At 47.5% G+C, this 19,380-nt stretch overlaps 1 protein-coding gene across 1 annotated transcript; it reads left to right on the top strand.

Annotated features, from left to right (window-relative positions):
* The first annotated feature begins 11,884 nt into the window (after positions 1-11,884).
* Positions 11,885-17,986, top strand: LOC115324818. Its single transcript, XM_042293713.1, has 12 exons — positions 11,885-11,918; positions 12,386-12,475; positions 12,661-12,768; positions 13,012-13,117; positions 13,264-13,353; positions 13,440-13,806; positions 14,145-14,309; positions 14,634-14,820; positions 15,572-15,811; positions 15,889-16,060; positions 16,123-16,268; positions 16,340-17,986. The coding sequence occupies exons 3-12, from the start codon at positions 12,675-12,677 to the stop codon at positions 16,510-16,512; spliced, it is 1,740 nt and encodes a 579-aa protein (XP_042149647.1). The 5' UTR covers positions 11,885-11,918; positions 12,386-12,475; positions 12,661-12,674; the 3' UTR covers positions 16,513-17,986.
* Positions 17,987-19,380: the final 1,394 nt, after the last annotated feature.

Raw genomic sequence — 19,380 nt, 5'->3', positions numbered from 1 at the left:
TGACCACTTACTGTCACTATAGTGGAGTAGGGCTTGGCGTCAATTGAAATAATTTCGATTTACGTTTTCTTTTATATTGACTAGTTAATCAATTTATAGGTCGCGCTGATCTCGAGGCAAGATATTGTGTCCAGAAAAGGCCTAGAAAAACCGATTTTTTTTCTTTGACAAGTTTTTACTACGTCTTATAAGGCTTAGTACATAACAACTTGTCATTGTGCCTCATACAGAAGTAAGGCATGGCTAACATTTAAAATAAAATATATGTACATATTTGTACAATAACAAGTTCAAATATCAACTTGCCGTTGTGCTCATACACAAGAAAAGCATGGAAAACATTTAAAATAAAATATTTTTACGTTATTATTTAAACTTCAAAACCACTCTAGATAATAATCTTATAAAACACTTAAGTAGCCACGAGAGACAATTGTGCTATAAACACACAAAAAGAATTAAATGAATATTCTTTTTACTTTTTTGTTTATAAGACTTTTCGTAACTCTAAATCCAACCAATATGCCAGTTAAACTCACTTGATTCAGAGTAAAACAATAGTTAATTAATCGGAATGTTAACTAATTGATTGCCTAGCCTTATTACGAAGTAAAATTATTTAATTTAGCACGTATCAAAAGCCCCTATCTCATTCACAGGCGATAAAACGGGTAGTGAGAAACTTTTGAAGTCCTGATGACCTGTAAAAATCTCGAAACTTTAAGACTAAATATAAAGAAGATAATATTGAGTTACCATTCCGGGAATCGTCATTGCCGGAAATTCCTCAAGGACTGTGAGGGCTCCAGCATCGCTGAGGATCCATTCTTGGCAAGACTGAAACGTCCGCATCATGCGGTCTTGTATCAAGTCGACGTTCAGGGGCGCTTTAGTTATCTCTTCGTTCATGAGCAAAACATGACAGCGAGCACTCACGGCGTCTTCACATTTGTGAGTATCAACGAATCCCTAAAACAAAAACTATTTGTTACGTTGATGCGCCGTTTACGCATGTAAGCTATTTACATAATAGTTGCAGCACTGAATATAGGACCAAGTAAAACAGTTATTTTTATCAAACATACATCCACATTTGTGCAAACACAAAATGCACAAAAAGTTCGCGCCTGTCGATTTCCGCACAACACTCCGAGAGCCAATCGTTGCAACCTGCGCAGTCCTCTCAGCGAATGACGACGCGGAACATACGTTTAGACCAAGAAATGCAATCTGCGCTGTTACATTAAGCAAAGCAAGCGGGACGTTTTGCATTCCCTGATGTCGCAGACAGCATCTTTGGGTCTAACCAAATGTTCGGCATCCTCATTAGTTGAGCGGTGCCGTAAATTGCAGTGATTGGCTCTCAGAGTGCCATGTCCCTGGCCGGTCAAAAAACAAAAACGTTTACAGTACCTATTTGCTCACGTTTATTGGGGCCATAAATACGGATACATTAGCTAATTAAAGCCCGGTGACATACGTTTTTACATTTACGAAGAGATATCATTGCTCATTTCATTCGCGCTGTAAATTCGAAGTTCTGTTCTTGAGATCTTTCTGGCGGAAAGCTTGAACTCAGCATTTTGTCATATTATATATAGTCAGTATGGTAGTATTGAAATCAGTGTTCGCTTCAAAAACGTTTTTTTCTTGTGTAGTTCAACATACAAAACTGTAAAATATTTTTTTTTGTGCAACGTGCTTGTTTGGACAACTCCAAATTAAAATAGCATAAAACAAATTTCAAACGAGAAGTAGCTTAATTAATAAGAAGCCGCCCCCTGTCCTACTTATTCTGCCTATGCATCAAACAATTTCCGGCCATATTGAGCACTACTGCACTTATAGCAATTTTCAAGATAAATTATAAATATTGCCTGATTAGAAGAAGTTTTACCTTGAAATGATGAACAGGCCGATTGCAGTTCGTTTTCAAAAAGCCAACAGCAGACGTCTCCAATCGTCCATGCGCTCACGTCCGCTGACATGTTGCAAGTGATGGCTAAGAGGAAAGGGAGGAAGGTACTTCCTTCTAGAGCTTCAAACCCAAAGGGAGAGGAGGTCAAACATTGTTCCGATCCGCCACTCGTACGAGCGAGTGTGGCACTCCCTCGAGCAACGAAACTAGATCCTGTTGGCTCTATTATAGTGACCTTCAGCGACCCATTCCTGTTCACCGCTAAGCTGACAGCGCGGTGGAAGCTACGTGCTTGCCGGACCAATTAGTCGCCTGGTTTTTATCACCTGACACCTTTCTCTGCGGTTGTGATCACATGGTGCAAGGCAGAAGGTTCACTGGTCAAACGAGCATGACGTTCCCAACGAACTGTCAGCCTAGTGGTGAGCAGATTAGCCCCCGAAACGTCGCTTTTGAACACATTACGGCTTATCTTCTGGGGTGCCGTTGAGCTGCCTGAACCATGGTTCGCTGGCGAAGATAATATGCAGATGTCATCGCTTTTCCGTCCTTGTCTGTCAGGAAACACGGCGATCACGTCACCAAGCCTGTCCGTCAGCCGCCGGTAAAATTGTTGGCAGTTCACTCTCTTGCCAAAAATAAACACAAAATAAACAAGAGCGAAATTCTCGATTCGGCGTGACACCTTCCGGCAACGGAAACAATCAACACACTGGGCGCGTTAAGTCCGCGCTCCGGAGCGCGAGAGTTTGGCGATCCTTTCACTAAACGGACAGGAGTGCCACCAGAGACTGACACTCGAGCGCGCTCTTCGTGCACCGAGAATTTTTCGGAGCGCAAGTGACTTCTTCGCGGTCCGTGACGTCACGTAAACAACCAAGATGTCTGCGCTGCTCTTGCGACCGGCGAGACGAAAAGGCGTAGGCGGACCGCTGCCCCTTTTTAGTTGATTAGTGCTTAATCCAGCAGGTAAAAACGATTTGATTTGAAAGCCAAGACAGCAATTAGCGTTCCGCAAAAGGTTTGTTCGTTCATCTCGCCTGAAAAAGAAATTAATCTATCAAACGGTACCGTGCCGATAGCACTGCGACAGAAAAGTTGTCGAGATGAGGAGATACTCGGACCGCTCTGTCCCTTTTATAATACTTAGCGCAGCGAATAAAGATACTTCGATTTGAAAGCCGAAACATCAGCGAGCGTCGATGAAAAGGTTTGTTCGTGTGTCTTGCCTGAAAACGAATTGATCTATCCAACCAGCGTGCCGATAGCTCGGCGACAGAAAAGTGATGAAAAGACAGTCAGACGGCTGCCCTGCTTCGAATGCTTAGCCCGGCCGCAGCGGATAAAGATACTTAGATTGAAAAGCCGAAACACCAGTTAGCGTTGCGGGAAAGGCTTGTTCATGCATACCGCCTAAAAACGATGTGCTAACGAACGACGGTGTGCCGGTATCGGCGTGGCTTCCGTCTCGCTGCGAGACGGAACCAGAAAATCTTTGACAAATTTGAGGGTTTTCCTGCGTCGACGAGCGGGTTCCAGAATATTGTTTTTAATTTAAATCGGAACAGCATGCATGGTCAATAAATCGATCAACCAAGGTAACCTTCCACATATGTGCACGAAGCGAGTCTTCAAACCTTTCAGGAATATTAAAACGTTCGTAGAAACTTCATGACGTTGCCGTCTCTTTTGCTTTAGACTCTGCCGCTCCACCCGGGCCTAATTATTTATCTTCAAAATATTGTCGGCTTCTGCCACCCGTATCCACAGTTGGAAGGAGCTCGTGTGGGCCGTGGCCCGTCGATAGTTTCTGGCCGTGTTCCAAGCTTACTCGATCTAACTCTAGGGTAAAAGTGGTTATCGAAAACCTACCCGCGTCCAGCGTTTCTCTATTTTTGTTGTCACGTGACATAAAACGCCAGGGTAATTCGGATCCATTTGAGTAGGTTTGGAACGCAGCCTCGGTGTGTCGCGCTCCTGTACGATATGCGCCGTTTAGTTGCTGCGCTCGGAGTATGAAACTCGGAGCGTCGGAGTAGGAGTAAAGGAGCGCCGACTTAACGCGCCCACTGTGTTGAGCAACGCGTGTTGGCCTATTTGGTGGCTGAGCGACTTTTGTGCCGGCAGTACGACAACGCACCTAGATTCGATGATTCAGTGTCCGGTCAGTGACGTGTTTTTTATAGGAATTTATCAAAATAGAGGGCCTGGAAACAAGATTGAATGATAATCGAGCCTATTTTGGAACTCGAAGGAGAAGTGATAGTAAATCAATCAGAGAGAGCGAATTGATGTCGCTGACAAAGAATTTTTCTTCCAATCGGAGCCACCTCCGAACCGTCGATTGCCATTTCTGAACAAATATTAGCTCAGTTAAGCGCCACGTCACGCAAATGCTGGGCGTGCAGGCGGCGCTTATCCCTTTTACACTAGAAATGGGAATCGAAAACATAGAACCAGCCCAAAAACCGGAAAAATGGCCCCGGACAAAATTGTTCGAATAGTAAACTCGGACAAAATGGTTCAAATAAATTTTTTTCGTATTTTTTCTTGCTCCTTATTTTTATTAGCTTTAATTGGTACAATCCCAACATATAAAAAGATAAATATTCGTATAATGCAATACATTTTTTTGTGAAATAAACATTTCATTACACAAAGAAACTAGTTGTAAATGTGTGCTACGTTTGGCTTCACTCAAAACGTCTTCTTGTAGCTCTTTTCAACAGAGCTAGAAGAGGGAACTCCTTTAAAGTAAAACATTAAGTTCACAAAATGTAACTGTACGGCATCAATTTAAAGCTTCGAGCGGGAGATCGGAAAGAGTTGTATCAAGCAGTAAAATAGATTGTTGGGCTAGTTGGTTGATCGGCATAATGAAAAAGAGTGCAAAATAAACGGTACAAAGTCGAAGAAAAACACACACGAGACAGGTGCCTGCCCTGTGTGTGTGTTTCTCCAACATTGTCGCGTCTATATAGAGCTTCTTTTTTTTTTTTATATAGTCTCTACAAAAGTTGCATTATAAGAGCATTGAATGTACTTAATAGAACTTCAAAGTAGCACCTTATTAAAAGATGTGTGTCTAAAAATCACTTGGGACCATTCTCTCCGGGATTGCACTTGGGACCATTTTGTCCGGGGCCGTTTCGTCCAGGGCCATTTCGTCCGAGGCCATTTGTTCTGCATCCTATCATGCCATATTCCTCGCGAAAACTACGAGGACAGCAACGACCACGTTTCTGTGTTGCTTTTTTTTTTCCTCATGCCATCCCATTCTCCTAACTCTTGGTGGGCGACCTCAAAGTAGCGAGCGGGGTTCAACGGCGGACGGAGCACTCATTTCTTACACTGCACATAAATTTGAACGCACAACATATCGAAGTTTAGTTTTGCTTCACTCAAAATGCACTTATAGAATATGCCTATGGGATTATTTCGGAATATCCTTCTAGACACAACTGCTCCTTGAAATCGAAAAACCACCATTTACAGACTGATTTATTTTTGAAGATAAAGATGACTGCAACACATCACTTGAACCTTCCGCGCAGCAGGATTTTTGATGCCCCTCGCGGATGGGTTCCAACTCTATTTTTGCGGCTTGACGCGTGCCGCGAAACAATCAGAGGCGCCGTATTGGGAGACGGGTGGTGTCATGACTCATGACCACAAGCTAGGACAACTGCATTCTATACTAAAACAAAAAAAAACAAAAAAACGTTCCTCTGTTCTATTTTTTTGTTCATTCATACGCGCAGTTATACGTATATTGTTTAAACACGAAAGCAAGTTAAAAAATAGCTTTTGTTACTAAAAAAAACACGACGCCGCTTAATCACCGTATCACTCATTCATCGCAACATGCACTTTTTTGTGTGTGTTGCTCATTCATCGAAGTTTTGCACCTTTGAAAATGTGTATGCATTTTTTGGGGGTTGGGGGGAAATAAACTACACAATCGATTTCCGGAGGTACATATTTCTTCAAATAAACTTTATTTCAATGACCCATTTGGTTTATACAAATGAGTACCTAAGAGTAGCTTTATACTAACATTTCTTACTAAATAAAACACGGCGAGCAGTTACGCTTGCAAACGAACGCCAGTGTTCAAACCGCTGAAGCAGGTGGCCCGGGAGTCAAAGGCATCGAAGCCTGTTTCATCTGTGGTCCGAGGCGAAGATTATCTCGGTTTGGTAAATAACACAACGCGACTTGGTAAATAACTACGACATTCCACCTCTCTAAGCTTTCAAGGACTTGACAGCTCGCACGGGCAGCTTTGTTTCCACAGAATGGCGCACCCAATTTCTCGCGTGCAAAGCCTTTCGAGCCTGGTCATTGTGTCCCTCTATCCGGTAGAAGACTTAAAGGGATACTACAACGAAATTTTGGCGCCTATTTTATGGTCTATATGTGTTCAAAGGAGCAGTATCACATCGAACACACCAATATCTTGTTAAAAAAGTCACGAAAACGAATTTTAGAACGAATTAAACGATTCCCAAACAGCACCTGGTGTTTGTCGCGAACGCCTCGTTTGGAATGTCCGTCTAGGTACATTGCCGGGAAGTGACCTAGGTCGTCTCACGGGTTGTCTCCTGGAAGAACGGAGCAGCGCCGCTCTGCGGAAGTACGGCTCACTACGCCTCTTCTCTAGTTCTGAACGCAATTATCAAGCCTTCGCTGCCTGCTCTGCCTTCACCCCTTCGCCATTTTCCCGACGATGGCGACGGTGGACTCGTTGCATTGAGTTGTGGTGGCCCGATCGCCTGCGTACCTCGGTCTCTAGAACGCTTAGATCATCCTGTCGCGTTCTAATGCCGAGATGGTGCGGCACTGTGCGGTAGAGGACTGCGGCAACCTCCTGATTCGGTGCGGAAAACCTATTCACCAGTTCCCAAAGGACGAACAACTTCGTGCGCTTTGGATCCGGCTCGCACGACCGTCCTCCCCGGCGTGGCTTCCAACTACGAGTGATCGCTTGTGTTCCTATCACTTTCGTGATGAGGACTACGTGCGAAGCCCCAGGGTGATGGAGTCCTTGGGCTTCCCGGTGAGGAACGTACAACTCAAACCAGGAGTTTTGCCCCGTTTATTTTCAAAGAAGCGGAGATCTGGCGAGCGCAGCGAACCCCTTGACAAGCGACGCAGAGTGGTAAGGGAGCATGTTGTCTGTCGAGTATTTCCGAGTTCTGCAATGAAAGCCGAACCGCATGTAAGCGATTTAGCGAGTGACGAGACGAGCGACGGCGTCGAGAGTCTGCGACGAGCGACGGAGTCGAGAGTCTGCGACGAGCGACGGAGATTTCTCACTGTCGCCAGTCGCATCGCTCGGTTCTTAGATTACTGGAAAGGGTAAAGCTATACGCACTACGTCGTGCACCTTGACTGGAAATGGCCCTACGCACTACGCGAAGCTCGTATCAGCGGCGAGTTTCCAAAGAGCATGATAGTAAGGTGTCTGCTTTATACGCAGCGGTCCGCGGTTCGATCCCCAATGAGGGCGACGTTTCCTTATTTTTTTTTTTTTTTTTTTTTTTTATCACTATTTTTTTTTTTTGTAGGGCATTTACGATGTTTAAGACATTTCTTTACTACAAATAACACTGAAAAAAAAAAAAAAAAGATAAGGATTGATATTTACGAAATTTTGCAGAACTGAATGGTATGGGACTCGCTTTCCGGAGGTGCAGGAGGGGACAGCGGGGCTTGGGTTGCCGGCTGGACGCCGCGAAGCGGCGTGTACAGGTTAAGTTTTGCAATTAGCAGCCGCACAGTGTCGCCGCGAAGCAGCTTGAACGCAGGCAAGGGGGGTAAGGTTCGGTTAAACACACGCCGTCCGAAAAGGGTGACCCAAATGACATGATGGCATCAGCTCTCTGCGTAGTGTTTATAGCCATTTCCGATCGAGGTGCACGACATAGTGCGTATAGCTTTACTCTTCTAGAAAACGTCGCTCACCGTCCTGGCCACTTGCCCCCGTCGCTTTCATGCGGTTTGCCTCCTCGCGCGACCGACCGAGCAACAGCGAAGCGGGTCGCCGTTGCTTGTCTCGTCACTTGCCAAGTCGCTTTCATGCGGTTTATGCTTGTCTGTTTCATCCAGCATGTGAGCGATTTTCCAGGAGACCTGTTGCTCAGTTTGTCACTCGCCGAGGCAAATCGCATGCAGCGACCTCCAGGCGATGACCAAAGTGTTCAGGGAATTTAGAACCGAACACTGCGACAGGCGACAGCGACCAGCGATAGCCTAGCTCATCGCTCGCCAAATCGCTTTCATGCGGTTCAGCCGTGGCCGATCGTGCTTTCTTTTTCAAGCCGTTCCGCTCATCATCGAAGAGCTTTGGCAAGGTGGGTTAGAGCGCCGGATCGAACGCACGCACTGCAGCAATTCAAGGATCTAGGGTTCGACCCCTACCTTACCAGTCTTAACTTGGATAAACATTGTGCTGGCATGCGGTAGTATATCAGTAGTATGTGACGTCCCTTCAAAACCCCGGGGTAGCGGTAGTACTGCACTGGCTGGATTTCCTACCTACAGTGTAGAGCGTATCTGCAACGACAACCATCCACCTCTCTAAATTTCCATGCACTTTATTTTTCTTAATGGCCAGTAAATCATATGCTATTTTCCCCTGAGCATCAGGCACCTCTGCGTGATTCCACCAACTTCCTGGTCGGAGGTGCAGACACATGTTGGGAGCCTACAAACGAGCTAGAAGAAACAGCCGTTAGAACAGGTAAGGTTATTGACGTAACTTGAATGTCTTTTAACGTAACAATGTGTGGGCTGTGAGTGCTGCACCAGTGGGCCCATACTCCTGGGCCAAAAGCAATAACACCCCCTTAACATTCTTCCGTCTTCTCTCTTGCATCTCTCCAGTGACTCCAAGTGTGTTGGCATGTCGGCTGGTTGCACCTGCGGCCTCCCCCACTGCAATAACGCGGACAGACAGTGCCAGCACCTTTACAGGTATGCAGGCACTCCAATGGGACCTATACTGCGTGGTGTCACCTGCTTCAAGCGGAACTGCCAGACGCATCCACACAGTGCTAATGTTGCTCTAAGGCTTTTTGTGTCTCGATCATGCACTTCTATGCTGATTCATGTCTGTTCATAGGCGCCCCTGGAGCGTTGGGTTGCCCACCTGCGGCCTCGCCGACCGCTCCGACACAAACAGATGGAGCCCGCACCCCGACAGGTATGAAGGCACTCCGATGGGACCTATACTGCGTGGTGTCACCTGCTTCAAGCGGAACTGCCAGACGCATCCACACAGTGCTAATGTTGCTCTAAGGTTTTTTGTGTCTCGATCATGCACTTCTATGCTGATTCATGTCTGTTCATAGGCACCCCTGGAGCGTTGGGTTGCCCACCTGCGGCCTCGCCGACCGCTCCGACACGAACAGATGGAGCCCGCACCCCAACAGGTATGAAGGCACTCCGATGGGACCTATACTGCGTGGTGTCACCTGCTTCAAGCGGAACTGCCAGACGCATCCACACAGTGCTAATGTTGCTCTAAGGTTTTTTGTGTCTCGATCATGCACTTCTATGCTGATTCATGTCTGTTCATAGGCGCCCCTGGAGCGTTGGGTTGCCCACCTGCGGCCTCGCCGATCGCTCCGACACGAACAGATGGAGCCCGCACCCCGACAGGTATGAAGGTACTCCGATGGGACCTATACTGCGTGGTGTCACCTGCTTCAAGCGGAACTGCCAGACGCATCCACACAGTGCTAATGTTGCTCTAAGGTTTTTTGTGTCTCGATCATGCACTTCTATGCTGATTCATGTCTGTTCATAGGCACCCCTGGAGCGTTGGGTTGCCCACCTGCGGCCTCGCCGACCGCTCCGACACGAACAGATGGAGCCCGCACCCCAACAGGTATGAAGGCACTCCGATGGGACCTATACTGCGTGGTGTCACCTGCTTCAAGCGGAACTGCCAGACGCATCCACACAGTGCTAATGTTGCTCTAAGGTTTTTTGTGTCTCGATCATGCACTTCTATGCTGATTCATGTCTGTTCATAGGCGCCCCTGGAGCGTTGGGTTGCCCACCTGCGGCCTCGCCGACTGTTCCGACACGAACAGATGGAGCCCGCACCCCGACAGGTATGAAGGCACTCCGATGGGACCTATACTGCGTGGTGTCACCTGCTTCAAGCGGAACTGCCAGACGCATCCACACAGTGCTAATGTTGCTCTAAGGTTTTTTGTGTCTCGATCATGCACTTCTATGCTGATTCATGTCTGTTCATAGGCGCCCCTCGAGCGTTGGGTTCCAGGCTGCCTCTACCAGCGGCCTCACCCACTGCTTTGACGCGGACGAATGGAGCCTGCACCCCGACAGGTATGCAGGCACTCCGATAGGACCTATACTGCGTGGTGTCACCTGCTTCAAGTGGAACTGCCAGACGCATCTACACAGTGCTAATGTTGCTCTAAGGTTTTTTGTGTCTCGATCATGCACTTCTATGCTGATTCATGTCTGTTCATAGACGCCCCTCGAGCGTTGGGTTCCAGGCTGCCTCTACCAGCGGCCTCACCCACTGCTTTGACGCGGACGAATGGAGCCTGCACCCCGACAGGTATGCAGGCACTCCGATGGGACCTATACTGCGTGGTGTCACCTGCTTCAAGCGGAAATGCCAGACGCATCCACACAGTGCTAATGTTGCTCTAAGGTTTTTTGTGTCTCGATCATGCACTTCTATGCTGATTCATGTCTGTTCATAGGCACCCCTGGAGCGTTGGGTTGCCCACCTGCGGCCTCGCCGACCGCTCTGACACGAACAGATGGAGCCCGCACCCCAACAGGTATGAAGGCACTCCGATGGGACCTATACTGCGTGGTGTCACCTGCTTCAAGCGGAACTGCCAGACGCATCCACACAGTGCTAATGTTGCTCTAAGGTTTTTTGTGTCTCGATCAGGCACTTCTATGCTGATTCATGTCTGTTCATAGGCGCCCCTGGAGCGTTGGGTTGCCCACCTGCGGCCTCGCCGACTGCTCCGACACGAACAGATGGAGCCCGCACCCCGACAGGTATGAAGGCACTCCGATGGGACCTATACTGCGTGGTGTCACCTGCTTCAAGCGGAACTGCCAGACGCATCCACACAGTGCTAATGTTGCTCTAAGGTTTTTTGTGTCTCGATCATGCACTTCTATGCTGATTCATGTCTGTTCATAGGCGCCCTTCGAGCGTTGGGTTCCAGGCTGCCTCTACCAGCGGCCTCACCCACTGCTTTGACGCGGACGAATGGAGCCTGCACCCCGACAGGTATGCAGGCACTCCGATGGGACCTATACTGCGTGGTGTCACCTGCTTCAAGCGGAACTGCCAGACGCATCTACACAGTGCTAATGTTGCTCTAAGGTTTTTTGTGTCTCGATCATGCACTTCTATGCTGATTCATGTCTGTTCATAAAAGCCCCTGGAGCGTTGGGTTCCAGGCTGCCTCTACCAGCGGCCTCACCCACTGCTTTGACGCGGACGAATGGAGCCTGCACCCCGACAGGTATGAAGGCACTCCGATGGGACCTATACTGCGTGGTATCACCTGCTTCAAGCGGAACTGCCAGACGCATCCACACAGTGCTAATGTTGCTCTAAGGTTTTTTGTGTCTCGATCAGGCACTTCTATGCTGATTCATGTCTGTTCATAGGCGCCCCTGGAGCGTTGGGTTGCCCACCTGCGGCCTCGCCGACCGCTCCGACACGAACAGATGGAGCCCGCACCCCGACAGGTATGAAGGCACTCCGATGGGACCTATACTGCGTGGTGTCACCTGCTTCAAGCGGAACTGCCAGACGCATCCACACAGTGCTAATGTTGCTCTAAGGTTTTTTGTGTCTCGATCATGCACTTCTATGCTGATTCATGTCTGTTCATAGGCGCCCCTCGAGCGTTGGGTTCCAGGCTGGCTCTACCAGCGGCCTCACCCACTGCTTTGACGCTGACGAATGGAGCCTGCACCCCGACAGGTATGCAGGTGCTTCAAGAAAAAAAAAAAAATTGGGTTGTGTGTATGTTTATAAAGTCTAGAACTTGGTCTACCTCAACGGGCGACTTGTCTCCCAGCTGTAGATGAGAAATTTACCCAGTGCAGTACAGCCACTAGCCTGGGGTCCTTAACGAACATCACGCAGTAGTGATGCACGACTGCACGCTGGTACGATGCTCATTCAGATCAAAACAGGCAGGGGTGGGGATAAAACCCAGCATCTTGGGTTCTGCAGCGCGAGCTTTCGCTCCACGTGCTCTGAGCTGGTGTGCGCTAGCCCACTCGGCCACCGATCCCCCCTCAGGTGCTCCAAGCGGGACCTATACTTCGTAGTGTCACCTGCTTCAAGCAGAACCACCAGACGCATGTACACAGTGCTTGTGTTGCTTCTAAAGTTTTCTTGTCGCTCAATCATGCACCTTTACGCTGATTGATATATGTCCATAGGTACGTTTGGTGCGTTGGTTTCCATTCTGCGTCCACCTGTGGCCTCCCCCACCTCTCTGATATGGACTGACGACGCCCGCACCCAGACAGGTATGCAAGCACACCGAAGGGGGACTATACTCTTTTGCGTCACCTGTATCGAGCAAAACCGTCAAAGGCCTCTTCATATTGGCAAAGTGATTGTCACGTTTGACATCTACACAGCGCTTTTGTTGCTACAAAGGTTCCTTTGTTTCTCAATCATTGACTATTTCTGCTTTTCGTTTACTTTACAGCAGCCTTGAGAGCAATGACTGCTGCTAGACATCCTGTGTTTTCAGCATCGTCACGTTACGAGACACGGTCCGTGATGACGCAGACAACAGGCTTCGGCAGAAACGCAAGTACGGTCATTCATGTAAACTAAATATACTGACACGAGAATCATTTTAATTCTGTTCGAATTCTACTTGAGCGAGTTAAACTGAGAAGGAGGTGGTGTCAGATATATCTCGATGTTTGAGCTGTGCAGATGTTTGGTATTTGTTAAAGAGAGCTTGGTGTAGTTAGCACACAGAGTTTAAGTCAAAAACCCATTCATTATATTTAAATGGAGCACATTTCTAATGCCTTAGATTTTTTGCTAGGTACACAAGCATGTATACCATCGAGGAACAAGAAAGTGCAGACGGAGCTTTCTGGAATTATGCCGCAGACCTCTTCCTCGTCAAACTGTGGTGATCCAGAACAGAGGTATGCAAAGGTCTTGGGCCTACAATGCCTAGAGCATCTGAACGCCATCTGGCAACAACCTCTCCACCTATTTCTGTGTTAGTTTTAGGAGTTCCCTGAGGCCCTGCAACTCCCAGACATCACTTTGTGACCCCCCTTTTGTGCAGTTCTGATTCAGAAGACCTGGGTGTATCAGGGAAGCAGCCACTGGAAAGAGATGACCCTACGTATTGTCCACCAGAGGACAGCTCTGTTAGGTCCGTATGCAGTCGTGTAAGAATTTATGAGATCATCTATCATGCTTAGACAGTTTGTTGAGATGATGTTGGTTTTTGTGTCGCAGGCTTGAGAGGGAAACACCATCTTTGGTAAAGGAGAGGAAATTCATTGTATTCGAGTCTTGCCTTGACCTTCTCCTGGGGAAGTGCCAAGTATGTGCTGCTCCCCTGATCCACGTGGACAAGAGTGTCGTTGGCTGCAGCCTGCAAGTCTACTCAATTTGTCGGAGTGGACACGTGAATGACTGGTGCAGCCAGCCCATCATCAAGCGGAAGCCGGTGGGGAGTATCCTAATGGCTGCGGCAATCCTGTTCAGTGGCAGCTGCGTAAAGAAGACACTCAGAACACTCACCAGCATGGGGATTGTCTGTTTCTCCTATGGCACCTTCTTCAACATCCAGAAGGCCTTTCTCCTGCCCTCAATCGAAAAGGTACTCTGAAGTTAAAAACTGACAGAAACACCCCCCCCCCCCCCCCCCCCCCCATGTTTTCCCTGTGCTCTTTGCTCCTCGTGACCACAATAAAGTGGGCCTAGAAACTGTTTACTACAGAAACGAGTGGTTTCGTTCCTGGTTTGGAAAGGAGTAACCCATGGCTGAAATTCCTTCTTTCTGCTCGTGTGTTGGTATTGTAGGCCAAATTTGGTCCTCGAACCATTAAAACACATTCATTAAGACATAATAGTAGATTCTGTAAAGAAAATGTGACCTAATTTAAACTCGGTCTCTGTTTCAAGCCCAGTTGCCTATCCTGTATTTTTCGTAACCAGGTCTGGAACAAGCATCAGAACGAGTTGTTCGCAGCTGCTGCAGGCAGGCACCTCACCATCGCTGCTGACGGGAGAGCAGACTCACCTGGCCACTCGGCCAAGTATGGCTCCTACACGATGCTTGATGCCGATGACAACAAGGTCATTCACGTTGAAACCGTCCAGGTATGTACACAAATTCTATAGGTGCTCCAGATTCTATGCTGCCATAAGCATATAATGTTATACTTGCAACTAGGTAAATATCTGCTGAGCATTTTTTCGGCCATGTAGCTTGTAATTTTTTTAATAATTTGTTATCATCATTACAAAGTGTGGAAATGTGAATTACAAAATCGAGAGATGTGAGTTACACTCATTTCCCTTTACTGTGACTTGGACACAGCAATGGAAAGACACGCACCTCAATGTTCAGACATTGAGGTGTACAAACTGGCATATTTTGTTTCGTTTGTGCTGCTTCATGTTGTCCTCGTTTGTTTCTTTTAGTCCAATGAAACTGGGGGCAGCTATCATATGGAGCTGGAAGGCCTCAAGAGGTCCCTCAGCATTTTTGAGGCCCACTCGTTGATTGTGGCCATCCTGGTAACCGACCGGCATCCCCAGCTCAATGCTTGGCTGGGACGAGAACACCCAGATATCTGCCACCTTTTTGATTGCTGGCATGTGGGGAAGGGTAAGATTTAAAAAGGTTCCATCTATCCCAATGAGACTATCACCAGCTTGGGCAGTGGTCCTGAAGGCAGCCTTTGGGAAAATGTAAACTTCCCCAGCCGTGGGAAGTGTTAAGAGTTGCAAAAGATATAAAATTGAGCTATCTAACTAACTAAAATGGGCTATTTAAATTTCTAATTAGCAATTTTTAGGGCCATGTTGCAATTAGGGTTTTGAAGGCTGCCACCATGGTCATCTAAAGCAATTTACAAAAAGTAAAAAGAAGCAACTGGCTTAGAGATATTCACCGACAGACTTTGCGCTGTAATGGGTATGATTTTCGAAATTTGATATCACTATACGCACCTGTCCTACCATACCCATTACGGCGCAAAGTTTGTTGGTGACTATCTTGAAGCTCGTTGCTTCTTTTTACTTTTTACTTTACTTACTACCATGGTGGTAGCCTTCAAAATTCTTTGTTTTTGTTTTGCCTCTTTGCTTTTCAGATAACCTATTTTCAGTAATTTTTAAAAGCTTTCACTGAAAGACCTGGTATATCTAGACATAAAAATATGAACGGCGTTGTGGCAGCTTCCAGAAAAAGAAGGTCTGCCAGCTTTGGCCACGCTTTGTTGCTGCTGCTAGTAAAAAAGAGATTGAAGTATGCGTGACAGGTTCCAGCTGGCACTGGAGTTTCAAAAGAGCCTGTTGGCTTTCCAAAGGTGCCCTGCATGCATCATGTTTACCTTGTTTACAACATTTCACTTCAGGCATCAAGAAAAAGCTGGCTGCAGCTGCCAAGTCACGGCATTTAGAGGAGCTCGGGTCTTGGACAAGGGCAGTGGTGAACCATCTGTACTGGTGTGCTGGGTCAAGTGTCGACAACCAGGACCTCATCCTGCCAAAATGGAAGTCTCTGGTGGCACACGTAGTGGGTGTGCATACCCACGCTGACCCTCTCTTCCCAGAGTGTGAGCATGAGGAGCTAGAGAAAAAGTGGCTAGCAGAAGGTAAGGACAGATTTTTATTTTTGTGAGGCTTGAAATACGCTTTCTGCATTGCACTATGTCCCACGTTCTTGTTGTAGGGTCCCCTGCGCACCAGAAGCTGGAGGAGATCGTGCTCTCCACTCACCTGCTTCGCGACATTCCTCGACTGTCCACATCGGCGCAGACATTTGCAACAGAGTGCTTTCATAGTACTCTGTTGCAGTTTGCGCCGAAGCAGGTCCACTTCAGCTTCCGAAGCATGAAGGCCAGGTGTGTAAGAAATTTGGTTATTTCCTGTTTAGGTGTTTTTTTGTCATGCATATCTTGTACAGGACCTACCTCGCTGCCCTCCATTACAACGAAAATGCGGGAAGGCCCCAAGCGGTGACCAAGAAAGGAGAGAAGATGTGGGTCATCAAGTATCCAAAAGCAAAGAAAGGACCCACTGTTGCTAAGCGCAAGACTGACTGCACCTATGGTATATGCCCGTGCTCATATTTGTACGTGGCTGGTGCAGATTTTTTAATTGCTTTGAATGTCTCATTACAGAGTATGTGGGGGAGCTCATGGCAGTTGTGCTGCACCTCTGCTCAACGCTGCCATCCTACAAGGCTGCAGCTGCCCTCTGCAACCAGGATGCACCTCCATTTCTTTCTAGTGCGTATCAGCATGGAGATAAACAGGCATTGGTGCAACAGCACTGCTCTAGGTTTACTCGGTAGTCTGATGTAGGCCAAGGTTCCACTTGCTTGATGCAGCTTCTTGCGCTACGCTCCAGCTTTTTCACTTCACCGTGTTTGACCGTTCGGAAAACCTCAGCAAGAATGGGATCCACTGCTGTGTTGTCGGCCAGTTCCTTTTCAGTCATGGGAGGTTTCGTCGGGGCTTCTAACATCAGTACGTTGCCTGAAGGATGTTGCTCATTGTCAGTCTCGGGCAATGGTAGTCTGCCTAAAGCATCAGCGTTTTAATTTCGCTTTCCTGGTCTAGAGATTAGGTTATAATCATAGGCTCCCAGCTTAACACACCAGCATGTCCTACTTGGTGAAAGCACAGTCGGTACTGGGGACTCCTGTCCTATGATGCCCAACAGTGGTTGGTGGTCAGTCGTTATGGTCACGTGATGCGCCGCAACGTAGCGATGAAAACGGTCCATGGCGAATATAATAGCCAGCCTTTTACGATCCAATTGGGAGTAATTCTTTTCACGTGACGCCTTGCGACGTAGTGATGAAAACGGTGTATGGCAAAGATAGTAGCCAGCCCCTCACAATCCAGTTAGAAGAAATCCTTTTCGACCTTAATGAGCATTCTTGATGTAAAGACGATCGGTGTTTTGTTTCTATCTGAATCTAGCTGAGCTAATACTGCCTCGATGCCGTAGAGGGTTGCGTCACATGACACGCTCAAGCTTTTGTTTTTATCGTAGTGTGCGAGAACTGCACGCTGTGCAATAACATACTTTAACTGTCTAAAGGCTCGCCAATTTGTTTCCTGCCATTCACCGGGGACGTCTTTCTCTAGAAATATGTAGAGGTCTTTCGTGATTGTTGCCCTGTTTGCCAAAAACCGATCGAAAAACGCTAGAAGACGAAGAAACGACTGCAGCATTGTTTGGCATGTTGGTTCGGGCATCTCTTTGGTCGCTTTCAGTTTCTCCTCTGTCGGGTGTATCCCGGCAGTATCGATGATGTATCCGAGGTATACAACTTGTTCCACTGCAAAACGTAACTTGCACCTCTTGAGTTGAAGTCCAGCCTGAGCAAGTCGCATCAAAACTGTATCCAGTTGAGTCATGTTCTGCTGCGGTCGTACCGCTGATAGCGTCATCGAGGTATACCCCGATCCGCGGGATTTTAGGTAGTACTGCTTTCATGAATCGATAGAAAATCGCTGGTGTTGGCGGCGATGCCAAATGGCATTCTTTTTACCCTGTAGAGGCCTTTTGCAGTGTTAATGGTTAACACGTCGGCTGTTTCTGTTGTTAACTGTAGTTGTTGATACGCTTGAGCAAGGTCCAGTGTAGAAAATACCAACCTGTTTTGCAGATTGGTTAGGATTTCTGGAATCGTCAGCATAGGGTGCACTGCGGCTTTCGCCTCCTTGTTTACCGTACTTCGGTAGTCTCCACATAGCCAAATGGTCCCGCCTTTCTTTCGGACAACTACCACCGGTATAGCCCACTCTAAGTGCTTTGTCGGTTCGAGAATACCTTGGTTCTCGAGAGTTTTCTATTCAACCTCTACTGCGGTACGCAGTGCGAACGGCACGGGCTGTGATTGGAGGGAATTGGCAGTAGCGTCCCCTTTTAAATCAAAGTTTACAGGCGGACCCTTGTGCCCCGTGATCTTCGCATCAGAAACATCCTCATGTACCTTCAAAATGTTCACAATGTTGTTTCTGGTGCCGAGGAGGTGAATTCCACAGACCCTAATCTTCAGCTCTTTGAACCAGTCTCTTCCTGAAGACTGGAACTGGTTCCACGTGTCACTACCAACGACAAGATGTATTGTTTCAATCAATGCCTGACGCAAACATTCGCCTTTCCAAGTACTTGTAAAATTTCTCCTGACCAGGTATGAAGGATTATTCCCTCCTGGTTCAGTGATTGGGGCTTCGTGGGCTACAGAGGACAATACGTGGCTTCATTGATGATTGAGCAAGCATCTGTTGAATTGATCTCAAATTCCAGCTCTCGGTTTTCAATCTCCAGGATGACCTTAGGCAGCATTCAGCTCATGCAGGCTCCATGACTTGTCCGAAAGATCATCATCAGAATCAAGGGTCTCATTGTCCTGTTCCACGTTGTGTGTCATCCACGCTTGGTGCTGCGCCCTTAACTTCTTGAAACAAGCCTTTTTGACATGCCCCTTCTTGGGGCAGAGGTTACATCGTGTATTTTGGAACTTGCACGAGAACGCCGAAGGCTGTTCTTGGCATCGGTAGCACGTCTGGGATTCTGACAGTTTGTTTTGTCTTTCCGTTTCCACAATTTCAGCAGCAATATTGCTTTTTTGACAGCTTAAACCTAAGATTTTTGGGTTTTCAAATCTCGTTGATGTTGTGCAGCACTTTCTGTCCGCACGGCCATGTCGTATGCTTTATGAAACGTTAAGTTGGTCCCTGCAAACAGACTCTGTTGTAGATGCTCGTCTCTTATGCCACGAACAAAACAATCTCAGCCTGACGTCGAGAGGTAGCATGGTTGGGTTGAAAACTGGTTGACTCACCGGAACTGAAGTTCCAGTTGCTCCCAAGTTGACGGAACCAGCTGTCGTTCCAGTTGTAGCCAAACCCATGCCTGCGGTACTGGAAGTTGTTGCAGCCGCCTGTGTCACTAGAATCCCAAAGTTACAATCAGCAGCTAGCTTCTTTAGGGCTGTCGTGTAGCTGGAAATTGACTCCCAGGCTGCTGGTCTCTTCGCTGGAACTTCGTTGTGCCGAAGAGCTCCGACGGCTGCGGGTCAAAGCAGCATCACCATGAGTTCACCGAAATTGACACTTCTGGGTGTTCTCGGTGCAGCCAGTGCTCGCACGACTTTGTACGTCTGTGCTCCACAACGTGTAAGCAGTAGGGCCCTTTTCTTTTA

Source organism: Ixodes scapularis, unplaced genomic scaffold (genome assembly GCF_016920785.2).
Source record: "Ixodes scapularis isolate PalLabHiFi unplaced genomic scaffold, ASM1692078v2 PGA_scaffold4__175_contigs__length_147842914, whole genome shotgun sequence".
In the NCBI taxonomy this organism is placed as follows: Eukaryota; Metazoa; Arthropoda; class Arachnida; order Ixodida; family Ixodidae; genus Ixodes; species Ixodes scapularis.
The sequence above is the reverse complement of the archived record's forward strand: the minus strand, read 5'-3'. Positions and strand labels throughout refer to the sequence as shown.

What these genes read in the sequence shown, in the direction of transcription:
- LOC115324818 (XM_042293713.1), top strand. Translation starts at nt 12,675, where the DNA reads ATGACTGCTGCTAGACATCCTGTGTTTTCAGCATCGTCACGTTACGAG. An exon ending in TGTGGTGATCCAGAACAGAG is followed by an intron (nt 13,118 to 13,263) that starts GTATGCAAAGGT and finishes CCTTTTGTGCAG; the next exon opens with TTCTGATTCAGAAGACCTGG. An exon ending in TCCTGCCCTCAATCGAAAAG is followed by an intron (nt 13,807 to 14,144) that starts GTACTCTGAAGT and finishes TTTCGTAACCAG; the next exon opens with GTCTGGAACAAGCATCAGAA.